This window comes from Apteryx rowi, unplaced genomic scaffold (genome assembly GCF_003343035.1).
Source record: "Apteryx rowi isolate R43461 unplaced genomic scaffold, aptRow1 scaffold_597, whole genome shotgun sequence".
NCBI lineage: Eukaryota > Metazoa > Chordata > Aves > Apterygiformes > Apterygidae > Apteryx > Apteryx rowi.
Window position 1 is genome coordinate 32669 of NW_020450868.1, and position 13776 is coordinate 46444.

The 13776-nt window shown below is 61.6% G+C and overlaps 1 protein-coding gene across 1 annotated transcript; it reads left to right on the forward strand.

The window, feature by feature from the left end:
- The first annotated feature begins 1496 nt into the window (after window positions 1–1496).
- On the forward strand, window positions 1497–9719 carry IDO2 (indoleamine 2,3-dioxygenase 2). The gene is made up of 10 exons (XM_026082913.1): window positions 1497–1616; window positions 2482–2655; window positions 3183–3350; window positions 3560–3678; window positions 4098–4112; window positions 4763–4862; window positions 4984–5101; window positions 5554–5605; window positions 7584–7732; window positions 9349–9719. The coding sequence occupies exons 1-10, from the start codon at window positions 1497–1499 to the stop codon at window positions 9717–9719; spliced, it is 1386 nt and encodes a 461-aa protein (XP_025938698.1).
- The last annotated feature ends 4057 nt before the right edge of the window (window positions 9720–13776 follow it).

The window sequence follows — 13776 nt, forward strand, 5'->3', positions numbered from 1 at the left end:
CACGGCCACCCCGGGATGGGGCTCTGCTGGGTGCAGACAACAGCAAAGGGGTTCCCACGCTCCGGGGACCTGCCAGCCGCTCTGGGGGCACATTTCACACTGTCACGCCAAGACCACATGGGGAAAACAAATCTCCACTGGAGAGGCCAAACGCCCACTGAGCTGCGGCGCTGCAGGAGGTATCGGCCACAAGGAGAGGCAGGTCAGCCCTGCGCTTCAAACCACTGTCAGCACAGAGGCTCCCACAGTCCCCAAGCGCTGCAGGGCAGCACTGCTGCAGCCCCCAGACACCCGCGATCCCGCTGACCTGCCTCACGTGCAGCGCGAGGACACACTGCCGACGCTGCCGGGCTGCTCCCTGGCACAGGGGCCGCAGGCAGATGCACCTGGCACCAGCACTGGCACGTTGACGCGAGGACAACAACATGCAGGAGCAGCGACAGAGACCCGCGCCAGACTGCGCAAACCAGCGGCTCCGCTGCCCACCCGGAAGCTCATCCCAAAGTGCAGGATTTTCTGGAGACGGTGGCACTGGCGCCACCTTGCCCATAAGGTAACCCCCGCTGCTGCGCTGGGGAGGCACCGCTCGAGGTGGCAGCAGCGCTGCACCGCGTGCAATCACTGCTCCAGCATCTCCGTCGCGATCCCTGGGCCGCGGCCACCAGCCCCTGCTGCACTGCTCGCCCTGGTCCCGGCTCCCTCCCGAGGAGAAACACACGGGGAGCAAAACCGCCTGATGGGCAGGGAGGTTCGCTGCTGCCCACCCAGCTCAGACACCCGCAGACCCGGTCATGAGGACAGCCGGAGGCCCCAGCGCCCGCTGGTCACTCCCTGCTCCCAGGGCCACGCGTGCAGGCGCCGGCACGCCGCAGCACATCCTTCCCTGGCGCTCCTGAAAACAGCCCTCACGGCTACCACTTCGCTTGGCACCGGCAAGTTCACAACAACATCAGCTCGCGTTTGCTCATTAGGAAGTTGGCTGGAAATGCGGAGAAAACCGTAAGCGAGAAGACACGCGGGTGAGGACGCTCGGCTCCCTGCCAGGYGGTGCTTCCTTCTGCGGCAGCAACTTCGGCTGCGGCTCCCGCTGCTCCGGCTGTGCCGGGCACACGGCTAGCACACGAAGCGGCAGCACCTCCTGCAAGCTGCCGGACCCTCGCCGGAGGGAGCCTCCCTCAGCCGCCTCCGTGGCTGGATGCCGATGGAGACGGACACTGCTGTTTGCCCGGCGGATAACGACTTATCAGCAACCTTTAACCGTGTTTGCTCGGACCCCCGGCCATTGGGCAGCGCGGGCGCCGCTCCCCCCCGGGACAAGGTTCGGCCCCGCGCCGGCCCCGCTCGCTGGCTCAGCACATACCGGGCGCTGCAGGGAGCGGGCAGCGCCGCGCTCCTCCCGATCCCGGTCCCGATCCAGGTCCTGATCCTGGTCCTGATCCCTGTCCCGATCCGCTGCCGGCCTGGGGAGTCCCGACTCTGCAACCGGCCGCCTGGGGATGGCGTCGAGCGGTGAAAACGAGGAGACCCCACTGCCGTTCACGCTGAGCAGGTTTCAGGTCTCGGAGGATTACGGCTTCCTTCTTCCGAATCCCCTGGTAGGAACCGACTGTCACTGCGTCATCATACTAAAAGAAACATAGGACAGAGAAAAAGTGGGGTGAGCGAACAGCCTTCCACTTGGGTTAAAAGTTAACATTATTTTACAGTAATTTATAAAAAGCAGTAAGGAATGCATCCGGTACTTTGGCTTAGGCAGTGCAAAGGACACGTTCCTCATTTTTGCAGTCGTTGCACTGGTTGCAGCAAGTGGCACAGAGAGGAGGAGAGCGCTCTGCAGTTCAGATGTCGGTTTAGGGGATTTGGGCAAGCAGGAGAGCTCAGGCTGCGGGTCCCGCGTGCCCTTTGCACCTGGGGCTCCCTCTCGGGGACAGACAGATGCTTGTTCGTCAGTCGTTAGCTCACGATTACGCAGGCTAATGCCACAAGCGGAGGGACTGGACGCAGCCCTTCAGCGGGCACCTGGAGCACAGGAGCCAGGCCAGGGGCCTCGGCTCCCTTCGCTTCCCTGGGAAGCGACAGCGCAGCCCTGGCAGATCCCCAGGAAGACCTTTGCGGAGGCGAGGCAGCGGGACAGCAGGCGGCACCCAGGCCCCCCCCGGCCGGGCAAAGTCCCCCCTCGCCGGCACCCTGGCTCTTCCCTGGGATCTGTGATCCCCAGCGTCAAGCCGGTGTCCCAGCCCTCCAGGGGTGCCAGCAGCACCCCGTCCTCGTCCCGGCTCCCTCCAACCCCCATCCCACAGCTTCCCTGCATGTCCCCGAGGCTGCCGGTGCTCCCTGACTCCCCAGTTTCCCTGCGCCTCAGCCCGGTTTTGCATTGCGAGCGTCCCCCCAGCACCCGGCTGCATCGGGGCCGCTGGGCCGAGGACGCGGCCTCGAGCCTCCCTGCCCCGAGGCGGCGGGATGCAGCCTCGCGGCACGGAGCCGTGCGGGGCTTGGCGCCTCACTGCCTCTCTCTCCCCTCTCTCCACGCCAACCGAGATGGAGCTGCCGGCTCCCTACGGGCCGTGGATGGAGATCGCCAGCAGCCTGCCTCAGCTCATCGCCAGCCGCCAGCTCCGCTCGCGCCTCCACCAGGTACCCTCGCGGATCCCCGGGGTTTTAGGGCTAAAGAGCATGGAAAGCTGCAAGCACGGAAAAGCAAACCAGCCCTCCCCTCCCGACACGTCCATGTGGGCAGGAGCCTGCTGTATGGGCAGCTTTTTGGGCTGCGGTGCGCTTTCGCTGCTTTAGCCGGTCCCGCCGGGTAGCTTTGCTCGCTTAGGGACAGGTCRGCTCCCAGGAGCGCGTTGCCCGAARGGACAGCGCTGGGAAACACCCTGGCAGACCTGGCTCCTGAGCCTGGGGACCTGGAGCAAGGACGCTCCCACCAGGAAAACGTGCCACGTACGCAGGCCGGCAAGGCCCGGGTGCATTTCCAAGTAAAACGTGATGCTCGTGCCCCCGCAGCTGGGTTCGAGGTCAGCGCGGGTCACTTCGGCTCTGCAGGAGCAAAGTCTCTTGAGCAGAGTCGCACYGAAACAGCCAACAAGACAAATCCTAACGCGTATCCGCCGCCRAGGAGAGGAAAAGATTGGAGCGCGCTGCAGCCTGCGGCGGCAGGGACCCCCTCCGGATGCCCCGAGGGCCGCGGCTCGGCCGGACCGCGCTGCTCACGAGGGTCTCTTTGGCAGATGCCCCAGTTGAGCGCCGGGGACCTCAGCGGGCGCGAAGAGCTGCACTTGGCTCACCTGGTGCTCAGCTTCCTCACCATGGGCTACCTCTGGCAGGAGGGCGAGGAGGGCACCGTCAAGGTAGGAGCGGCGCGGAGCGCGTTCGCCCGCGCTTGGGCATCCCCGGCCRACGCTGCCCCCAGCAAACCCGCGGGAGCAGCCGGAGGGGGGCGAAGCCTTCCCGCCCGGCGCGGAGGAGGAGCGGCCCCTCTCCCGGCCGGCCCCGCGCCGCAGACGGGCACCGCTGCTCGGCCTGACGGCGTTCCTCCTCTCCGCGCGGTGCCTTCCAGGTCCTGCCCCGAAACCTGGCCGTCCCCTTCTGGGAGGTCTCGCAGCGCCTTGGCCTCCCCCCCATCCTCAGCCACGCCGACTTCGTGCTGGCCAACTGGAAGAGGAAGACCCCAGGCGGGTAAACGCGCAAAGTCCGGCCTCCGGGCCCAACACAGCTTTTCCAGCGGTCGGGTTAAAAGYGATAAGCCTCGGAGCCGAACGGGGAAGAACGGCCCCCAAACCACTCCTGTTTTGACTCATATGCTGATGAAAAACCATTTAAAACCAACCACCACTCGAGGCCTGTCTTAAGGAGAAGGCTCCTTGGGAGGGTCTCGTCAGGACGGGGGAGAGGCGATCTTTCGGGCCCCCGTCAGCGCAGACGTGCGTGCGCATGCACAAACACACGGGAAACTGGGCGCCCCGGGAGCGCCAGGCTTCGGGACAGCRCTCGGGAACGCGTGTATCCCATGCAACACGACCCCTTGCTAACACGATTTGCAATGTCTCTYTCTCCTTTTCTGGTGCCTTTGCTGGCAATGCCCGAAATGCCTTCAGGCCTCTGGAAATTGAGTAAGTATTCAGGATGCTTATTTATTTTTTAACAGCCTTAGCTTTGTTTGACTTGSCTTCGCGGCTCCAACACTGCAGGGCTCTGCTTAGGTTAGACCCAGCTCCGATACACAAGCACAACCCGACAGCTCGGTCTTTGGCACGCGCACACCACTGCCCGGACAACGCGACGACGGGCCGGGTCTCCAGCCCGGCGGGCGTGCGAGGAGGGTTAGGCTCCTGCGGAGGCAGAGCCCTGCGGCTCCGCGGCCCCYGTCCCTTTGGGCTCGGTGTCGGCACCCGATGCAGACGGGAGACTCCGCAGCCTTCGGCTCTGGGTGCCCCCAGGCTCTCCAGTCTGCGAGCTCGGGGTCTCTCCCACGCCTTGGGGCAAGGGGGCCGGGAGGAGGATGCACGGGGCAAGGATGCAACGGCATGGGCTCCCCCAAAAGCACCGCGCACCCCAGTTTGGGGGGCAGGGGCAAAACGACCTAGGCGGCTGCTGGCCACAGCCACAGCAAAGCCTCCGGAGACCGCAGGTCCCGACCGGCCCGTGCCGCTGCCCAGCCCGCCCCTGCGAGCACCGCGGCTGGGTGAGCGCACGCGGGAGACACGGCGCGAGCACCCTGCTCACCCCGCTCGCCCGGCCCTTTTGCCGGCCCTCTTTGCAGAAATCTGGACCCCATCATTTCCCTGCCCGGCGGAGAGAGCCTGAGAGGGTTCATCCTCGTCACCCTCCTGGTGGAGAAGGCAGCCGTGCCCGGGATCAAGGTACTGCGCAGCCGCGAGCCGGCGGGCGCACATGCGCGCGCTCTCCCTTGCTGCTGTCACCTTGCACAGAGAGCAAACCGGTCCCAGCCCCTTCATGGCTCTCCCTCCCCTTCTCTCRCAGGCGATCGCTCAGGCCATTAACGCCCTCCTGCAGCTTGACGAAGAGACCCTGCATAAAGCCCTGCAGCAGCTGGCAGGGGCCRTTGGGGACATGAGCAAGGCTCTGAGGCGGATGCACGGTACTAACGAACCTCCTGCATGCATGCGCTAGCTCCTCTGGATGCAGCAGCCCCAACGCCCCGGCACTCGGCCCGTAAAGCACCTCCGGGGGGACGGAGCGGAAGCTACCGCAGCAGCAGGAGAGAGTCAGGTGGGAGCTAAGCGCTCCCGGGCGATGGATGGGGCTGGTGCACCCCAACAGCGACCCCTGCTAAAAGCTGGGGGTGTTTTCAAGACCTGCGGAGCGGAGCCCCAAAACCGCGCACGGCGCGGCCGAGGGCTGCCGCGGGGGCACCGCCGGGAAGGGGCGACGGCGGTCCACCGCGCGCCGCCCGCCCGCTTCTCCCGCAGCGGATTCAGGCCGCTTCCCAGCTCCGGGGAGGGGAAGTGCCGCCGGACGGGAAAAGCTGACGCAGATGTAACTAATTGCCTTTCGCCCGCAGTACCGTTTATGATCTGATTTCTCTCCTAGATTATGTGGATCCAGCAGTGTTTTACTCTGTGATCCGGATCTTTCTCTCCGGGTAAGTCGGCGCATTTTCCGCTAAAGTGAAAAGTCAGCAGTTTCCGAGGGTGGGGAGGAGCAGGGAAGGGCAGATGGGGGCCGCGGCAGGAGAGCCGGGCTGCCCGGACGAGGAGCAGGGCGGAAAGGCTCCGTCCGCCTCCCCTCCCGCTTCTYGGCATCCCTTGCTTGAACCTCTCCCCAAGCCTGGTCCCTGCGCAGAAACAGCCCTGCCTGCGCGAGAGGAACCATTGCTGTCCTTGGCTCAACAAGACTAAGTTCTCTTTGCTTCGTGCACGGCACGCACACGGCTACGGGGCTGAGCGCGGTCCCTTCCCCCAAGTGCTGCTCTCTAAGGCAACGTCTATAAAAAGCCTCCTGCTGTCGTTTTACTACAATTCCATTAATTAAAAAAACATTTCCCCCAAGTACTCAAACTGTCAGCTGGGCAAGGTAGAAACAGGGTAATGAGAGGCCAAAGCTGCGGTTTTTGTTATCCCTCATCTTCCCTGTGGAGCTGCAAGCATCCCAAACTACTCTGCTCTTGGGCTTCTTGGAGGGTTTCTATTTTTATTTCTGTTCAGCATATCTCAGCATTCCTAAGTCAAAAGGCTCCACACATCCTGATTAGCTTTCCTTCATTTTTTATCCAAGCTGACCTTGCCTTGATGGTCATCAGCCTGCAAAAACATGCCTCTTAAACTCCCTTCTGCTTATAAGAACTTCCCACTAGTAAAGGTTACTATAAATACATCCCTGGGACTGCTAAAAATAATAAGGTATTTGATAATGAAGCTATTTTCAGTTTGTGCAAAATCTGCTCCTGCAGTTAAACAGCCTTAGCAGCCAGTACTGAAAGCTTCATGAAATGGTGCATCCTCCAGAAGGTCAAGAGATATTTTTGTGCCAGGCACATTTTCTCTCTAAAATTATAGCTTCTCTTCCCACTCGTAAGAGCGCATTTATCCGGCTTAGCACAGCAGGCGCATAAACCAGGACGACACAGACCGCGGATTAACGGTGCACAGAGAGGGGGAGGCGAGAAACACTGCCCCGGTCCTGGGCTCGCCCAGCACTGGCGCCTCTTACGAGAGGGAGGAAACCGCACTACGGTGCTGTCCTCCGCCGAGGCAGACGGCGGCAGGCCGCCCCGCGCCGCCCTCGGGGACGTTTCTTAAGGGCGGCAGCGGCAGAGCCAGACGCACAGCGCAAACCTCCAGGGCTGCGATGGGCGTTCGGGGGACTGTCACCGATGCAGAGGTGGCCTGACCGCTCCCAGCAGACCGTGGCCATTTCAAGGCATTAATTTATTGGGTACCACTACGTTATTCCGACCAGGAAAGCCACCGCTCCCCTCCTCCCGCTCGACGCGAGCACCAGGACCAGCGCTCAGGCATGTGCCGGCTGCCCCAGCTCCGGCAGCCTGGGCGGCGGACGGAGACGCTGCCACTGCCACCGYGGGAGCTGCCCTGGGATCTGCCCGGGGCTCACAGCAGCCTGCAGAAATCCAGGCGTCTTTTGCTCATAGGCAAAAGGCAACGAGCGATTTCTCCTTCCACCCCTGACCTTTCGGAACAGCTTCCATGGAAGCTAGTGGCTCAGCTCCGGGGTGGATGGGACCTGCGGCGGCCACCCAGCACGCCGGCACAGAGCCCAGCCATGCTCCCCGGCCATCCCTGCTGTCCTGACCCAGACACCAAAGGGGTCAGCAGGTTTCCCTGGGGGGTCTCCGCTCCCCGGCTCGTGCCGAGGCATTGCAGCCTGCAGCCGGGCTCTGCACGGGGCCAAATGCCGAGGAGATGCCGTGCCGGCGGCGTGCACCTCGCCGCCACCTTCCCTTCCCATGCTCGTCTGGCATGCGAGGATGGCTGGGGAGGCTCGGCGAGGAGCAGGCGGCGCACGGCCGGGGCGGGACGGTTGCGCTCAGCATCCACAGCCCGGTGCGGCGCGGGGGTCCGGCCCACGGGAGCCCCTCGCCCACCGCCTGCCCCCTCGCCCAGCTGGAGGGACAACCCGGCGATGCCGCACGGGCTGGTCTACCAAGGCGTCTCGGAGGAGCCCTTGGCGTACTCCGGCGGCAGCGCGGCGCAGAGCTCCGTCCTCCATGCCTTCGACGAGCTCCTGGGGATTCGCCACAGCGCGGAAAGCAGTGAGTCAAACGCGCCTTTGGGTTTTTTCCAAACAAAGGAGCGCRGGGGGGAGAACCCGGCCGGCCGGCGCGTTTCCCATGGCCTCGCGCCCAGCAGATTTACCGGCAGATAAAGYCCCGTGTGCATCTCCTGGCCTCAGGCCGCGGAGCCCAGCCGGGGAGGCTCCGCTCGGCGCACCGGGGAGGAAGTCTATAAAGCGGATGCTGGCAGGCGCTTCCACTCCCTTATAAATCCCCGCGCGGACAGGCTGCTTTATCTTTTTGGCGCTTCAGATTTTTACGGCGGTTATATACGGGCGCGGGCGGGAGGGAGCAGAGAACGCCAGCGCCCTGCCAGGAGTTTAGCTCAGCCTTTCACATARCTCCAACTTCGCCTTGCCCCCGACTGAAATATTTATCAGAAATTAGTGAAACCGCTCTAACGGCAAAAGAAACACTGCGAGCACGGGCCAACGCCTGCCTTTTAGGGCAGGCACAGCCGTAAGGGTGCGCTGACCTGATAGGGGTTTTCTGCCTCGCTTTTGCTGCGCTGCGGGCAGAGGGCTGCCCACGGGCAGAGCCAGCGTCAGGCGCCGCCGCGGGGCTCCCGGCGCCCGGGGGTGCCCACGAGCTGGGGCTCAGCCCGGGCAGCCAGACGGCACACCTCCTGCATGGTTTTCCATCACAGAGGGAAACCCGGGCAGCCCCACGTCCCAGCYGGGCCGAGGGGCGGTGGARCGTCTGGGTGAAGAGCAGAGGGCCRTGGTCACCCGGGGCAAGGAGCCGGACCGCGGCACCCTCCAGCGGCTCGGCAAACGCCGGCTGAAAGCCACACGGGGCTCTGAGAGCATTTGCACTTGGCTGCGGACAGGGCCCCTGGCAGATGCTGCTCCTCGTCTCATTGCTTTACGTTACAGCCATTCTTAAAGGTCCTCTAGTGGTTTAACATTAGCTTTATTAGCTTTTCCAGGTGCATAGATAGACCTTCAAAGAGCCAACATGAAGTGGAAAGCGATCCAACATTTCAGTCTGAAGGAACGCCTGGCATCCACATAGATTTCCCACACACCCTTAGCCTACCAAGGATATACGTTATCAACATACGAGAGGGTATTAGACACGAGGATACTTAGCATCATGCATTTAAGAAACACAGACGCGCTGCAGGGTCTTTAGCACGCCTCACAACAGGTTTCTAACAACACCTATAGTTGCATGTCACAGGTAAAAACGCCTGGGCATGCAGCAAAGGAGGAGCTGTCTTCAGCCAGTTCTCCTGCAGCAAAGCCAGGCACATCCCCGCTGCCCTCGGCACGCGCAGGCTCCAGGCAGCACATCTGCTGCCAGCACTGCGGTTTTTGGCAGTCAGTGGAAAAGGCTGCTGGAGAGCGGAGCCGCTCRGTGCAGCAGGCTCCCTCCAGGACGGCCCATGTAAGCCAGGGCCGAGCAGGCTGACCGGGATGCGCCAGCATGGGTTGCTGGAGGAGCTGGCGGAGCGTCTGTGCAGCGCGCAGCGGGAACAGCCGCTGCAGCCCGTGGACTGCGCCAGCGCCCCGGCTCCAGGCTGGCTGCTCCCCGCGAGAGGGTCCGACTGCTTTGGACCCAGACCGATTTCCTCCTCTGCTGCTCTTTTGCAGCCGCGTTCCTGCACAGGATGAGGGACTACATGCCCCCTCCCCACCGAGCCTTTGTGGAAGAGATCCAGCGCGCCCCRTCCCTGCGGCAGCACGTCCTCTCCTCCAGGAACGGGAAGCTCTGCGCTGCCTTCAACCAGTGCGTCTCTGCCCTGACGGACTTCAGGACCCACCACATCGCCATCGTCACCAAGTACATCACCACCGCGGCCGCCAAGGCCAAGGCCGGGAGGGGGGAGCCCGCCGACGGGGCCGGCCCCCCGCCGGGGAAGCCACCTTCCTTGCTGGAAGCCAAGGGGACTGGCGGTTCACACATCTTCAGGTTCCTCAAGAGCGTCAGGGACACGACGAGGGAAGGGATGATAAGTGCCTGACCCGTCCTAAAGGTCTCCGAGTCACTGCTGAAAGCAGGTCGAGGGGACCAGCTGACTCAGTTTAGTGTCTGCAGAGCACGAGCCCAAATCTGACTGCAGTGACCCTCACTGAAAGCTTCATCCTAAATAGCCCAATCCCACTTGTGCCGGTCGGAGGCACCGGCACCACGGTGACTTGCTCTTCATCAGAGGCAAAGCATTTGCCCCTCATCATCCATCCCCACCCACGCCAAGTCCAGGCGTCGCCGTGCCTCGGCCGCTCCTGCCCAGGGCTCTCTGCCGGACCTGGCGTGCCGGGGCGCGCGGGGCCGCCGTGGGGGTCTCAGCCCATCGCCGCAGGTCTGCCTGGTCACGGCCAGGACGGCAGCGCTGTCCTCCCAAGGAAGCCCTTCGCCCCGGGGCAGACGCTCGCACGACGGCAAACACAAGCATCCCTGCTCCCGGAGGTTTCCCTTCCAGGCCCGGGGAATTCCACATGCTTAGGAGCAGGTCCCTTCCTTCCCCATTTCCACGAATGCACATATTTCTCTTGATTGCTTTCCCGTGATTTTACGGTTATCTTTTGGAGATGGCCAGCGCCATGACAAGCCCATTAGAGGGAGGGGAGCACCCCTGCTCACAGACACCGAAAAGCACCTGGGGCGCACAGCACCTTTTGCAGGCTCCAGGCAGAGCCACGTTCCTCGCAGCACCGCTTCCCGGCCCCCGCTGGACTGGTCCCGCTTTCCAATCCCCACCCTAGAGACTCGATCCCCGAGAAACCACCAGGAGCCAGAGCACAAGCAATTCGAGATCACTTGAAGTAAATTGACTAATAAAGTTGGAATTCCTAAAAACTATCTTCTGGCCTCGTATTTCCATTGCAAAGACAGATTTTCAGATTCTGCACCCTGGCACAACCAGCCGCCCACACCAAGACATCAAAACCCGCGCAGACAGTTCAGGGCACTTCTCCCATCACAAGGTGGCAGCAGAAACCTGCTTTTCGCACTGATGCTGAAAGGCACCTGGGTCAAAGCTGGATAAATCAGTGGCTGGGAACAGCCATCACTTGCAGCAGAAGGTCAAAGCGTGGGGAGAGGACAGAGTTAACAAAATACTAGTTTCTGTTTGGGGAGCATTGCGAGGAGCGCTGCGGGTCTGCCGGGTGCGAGCGCTTTGCGAGACGGGGTCTGCAGAGCCTTTCTGCGAGACCCCAGAGCCGTCGGCATCTCAGACACTTCTGTAGCTGTTAGATGCGACTCCTCTCACCCCCGCACCAAACTGAATCATGTCACTTTAACACCTGGAACAACACATGTTCCTTAAGTGTCCAGAGCTGCCAGACATGCGTGGGTCCAAAACTATCAGGGCAATCTCTGGTCACCAAGTCTCATCAGATCTCTCAGCCTGAACCTCATACTTGGGCTTGAAACAACAAACAGTCCCGCCTAAAAATAGGACTCCTTATTGCGTTTCATTATTACTTGCCTCCGTATGAGACAGTTTTGTCTACTGAATTGCCTACTATCAGTTGGAACAACAGGCAGAGGCCTTAACCAGACGGTGCATCTGCATCTGGAACATGATTACTCACAGGCTAAGTCTGCTAACAAACACTAATTATCCAGTCACCGGAATTATGCCGAAGTCACTCAAACCCAGCTGGAAAGAGGAGAGCGGATGACGGCGGAGGGGAGAAGGGAGCGGACCATGTGGGAAGCAGCGCGAGGTGTCAAGGAGGCTCGCGCTAGTTTGGCGATGATATATTAAGCAACGAGGATGCGCTGCTACTCTCCATCGCGCCTCCTGATCTATTAAGGGTTCCAGACAAAACCAGGGTGAAGCTGCCGCTTCGGGGCACGCACAGACTTCTCCTGTTCCTCATGTTCCACCAAGGACCTCGGTCCTACTGCCGCTCACCTGGCCCTTGCCCAGCCTGTGCAGGGCATTGCCGGTGTCCCGGGCACCCTGCCCTCCCTCTGCACCGCTGCCACCTCCGCGCCGTGGGACAGACGGGGAGATCTTTGCACCGAGAGCAGTGACGAGGTCTCTTCGTAATGCCGGATGCCCAAATGGCTGGAATCTTTACAACCCACAGATTCCTTGGAATCGGTCGGTGCTACAGGAGGTTGGGATCCTTAGGGAGATCCAGCCATAAGCACCCATGTCTCCCTTGCCCGGGTTTGCTGGCACGGCCACCTGCGACAGCTTCACGCCCGGTCCGTGTCTCCGTGCAAAAATAGCTCCGGCAGTGCCACTTCTCCGGCACCGTAAGAAGAAAGTCAAGGTCCTTTGAAACGAGGCTTCATTCCCAGAAGGGCAACAAAAACCTCAGCACACTGCAGCTTGAATTGTTAAAGCTCCTTGCTAAATTTTATGTGGTGCCCTCTTTTGAAAGGCAGTTGTAAAACTGGGGCTTAGAAGAAGATATCTACAGTAAACAACCTATAGGAACATGTCAGCACCTCTAAATCTCTGCCAGGCAGCCCTCATTCCACTAGATCCTCGTTTCTGAATAGCTGCTGCATATTTTATGTAGGAAATATTTCATACCAGTGATTGTCTTGGTCTATTACATTTCAGACCATTTCAGGAAAACAGCATAAACTACCAAAAAAAAGAAGTCGCTCTGGCTACGTGACAAACACAGTACAGAGTCTCAGGGAGCGCACGCGGACAGGCGCCGCAAGAGAGACGCACGGCTGCCCCGCTCCACACRCGCCGCCCGGCAGAAGGACAACGCGGAGCAGCAGGGATGGTGATGCCAACTGGGGAGGAGGAAGGGGAGCAGGGAACCCAGGCAGGATGAGGGATGTGGGAGGGCTTTGGGGATCAGGGAGCACCGCTGCGGGCTCCGCCGGGCCCATCCCTCCTCCGCGGCAGGGAGGACGATGCCTCAACCTGCCCGGCGCCCCTGGAATCGCTTCTTAGTCCACAGCTTTTCCAGCCCSGCACGCTACGTAGGAAGGACTCATCACATTTGACTGCAGTTCACCAAACACCTTGCAAGAGAAGCATCCAGCTACAGCAGACGCATTAATCGGCTGCGGCTCCTGCACAGTCAGACTCGGAGGATCCTATCGTGTCTCAGCGAGCACAGGCCCCCCTGCCCTGCTTCCCGGCGTGCTGGGACAGCTGCTTCTCGAGAGCTTTGATTCATCCCTCTTTCCCAGCCACGATGTCTAATATTGATCACAGGGCGCAGACATCTCTGGTCTCGGGTGCACTGTGACTGGAGGCACATAGTTAGATTTAAATTATTTAGCAGGCCCTACATCTAAAAATACCACAACACATTTAAAAATAACACGGCGCTTGGCACTCGCTTCGCAGCCGCCGTGAAAGCYGGCACTGCGGTGGGCTGCCCACAGCCGCCCGGCGCTGACTCCCGGCCGGTTTCTTCCAGCCGTGRTGGATGGGACCTTTCCAGCGACACACGCGATGACAAATCATCCRCTCCAAGGACTCGGAGCCGTGGTCTCCTCCCGCGCCGCGGGAGCAGCGATGCTCGGTTTGCCCAGCGTGGGCTGCGGCGCCTGCAAAGGCTGCGCTCGGTCGCAGCCGGCCCCAGAGCCGCACGCGGGGTCTGCGCGGCCACAGCAATGGTTTCTCTCGTGTCACCTAAGGCAGAGAGCACCAGCGCTGCAGGCAGCAGCTGGGTCTGTCGTATAAAGGCATTTCCCACAAATTAAACGCCTGCCTAGGAACCGCTGTGCCTGCCTGTCCCTCTAAAGGAGCCACACGCGGAGCAGCCATGTGCGGCCTCTGCTGCTCTGCTCCCGCACGCGCTGCTTTGGGGCGGCACCTTCGCACCCTTGGTCCTTCGCGAGACAGCGCTGCCCTTCTGCAGCCGCGGGTGATGCAAAGCGTACGGGGCATTCAGGAGCAGAGCTATTCCCACACGGGGCCGGGATGCTCCGCGTGCCCTTTGGGCGCCCTTCCAGACGTTGGCTCCCAGGTGCAGGCTTTGCATTAGCTGCGACGGCAGCGCTCGCTGGAGCATCCTTATCTACCCAGGCTCTAACCAAACGGGAGCGGGGTCCTGCACCACCGCTCGGACCGCGCCGCATCGGCC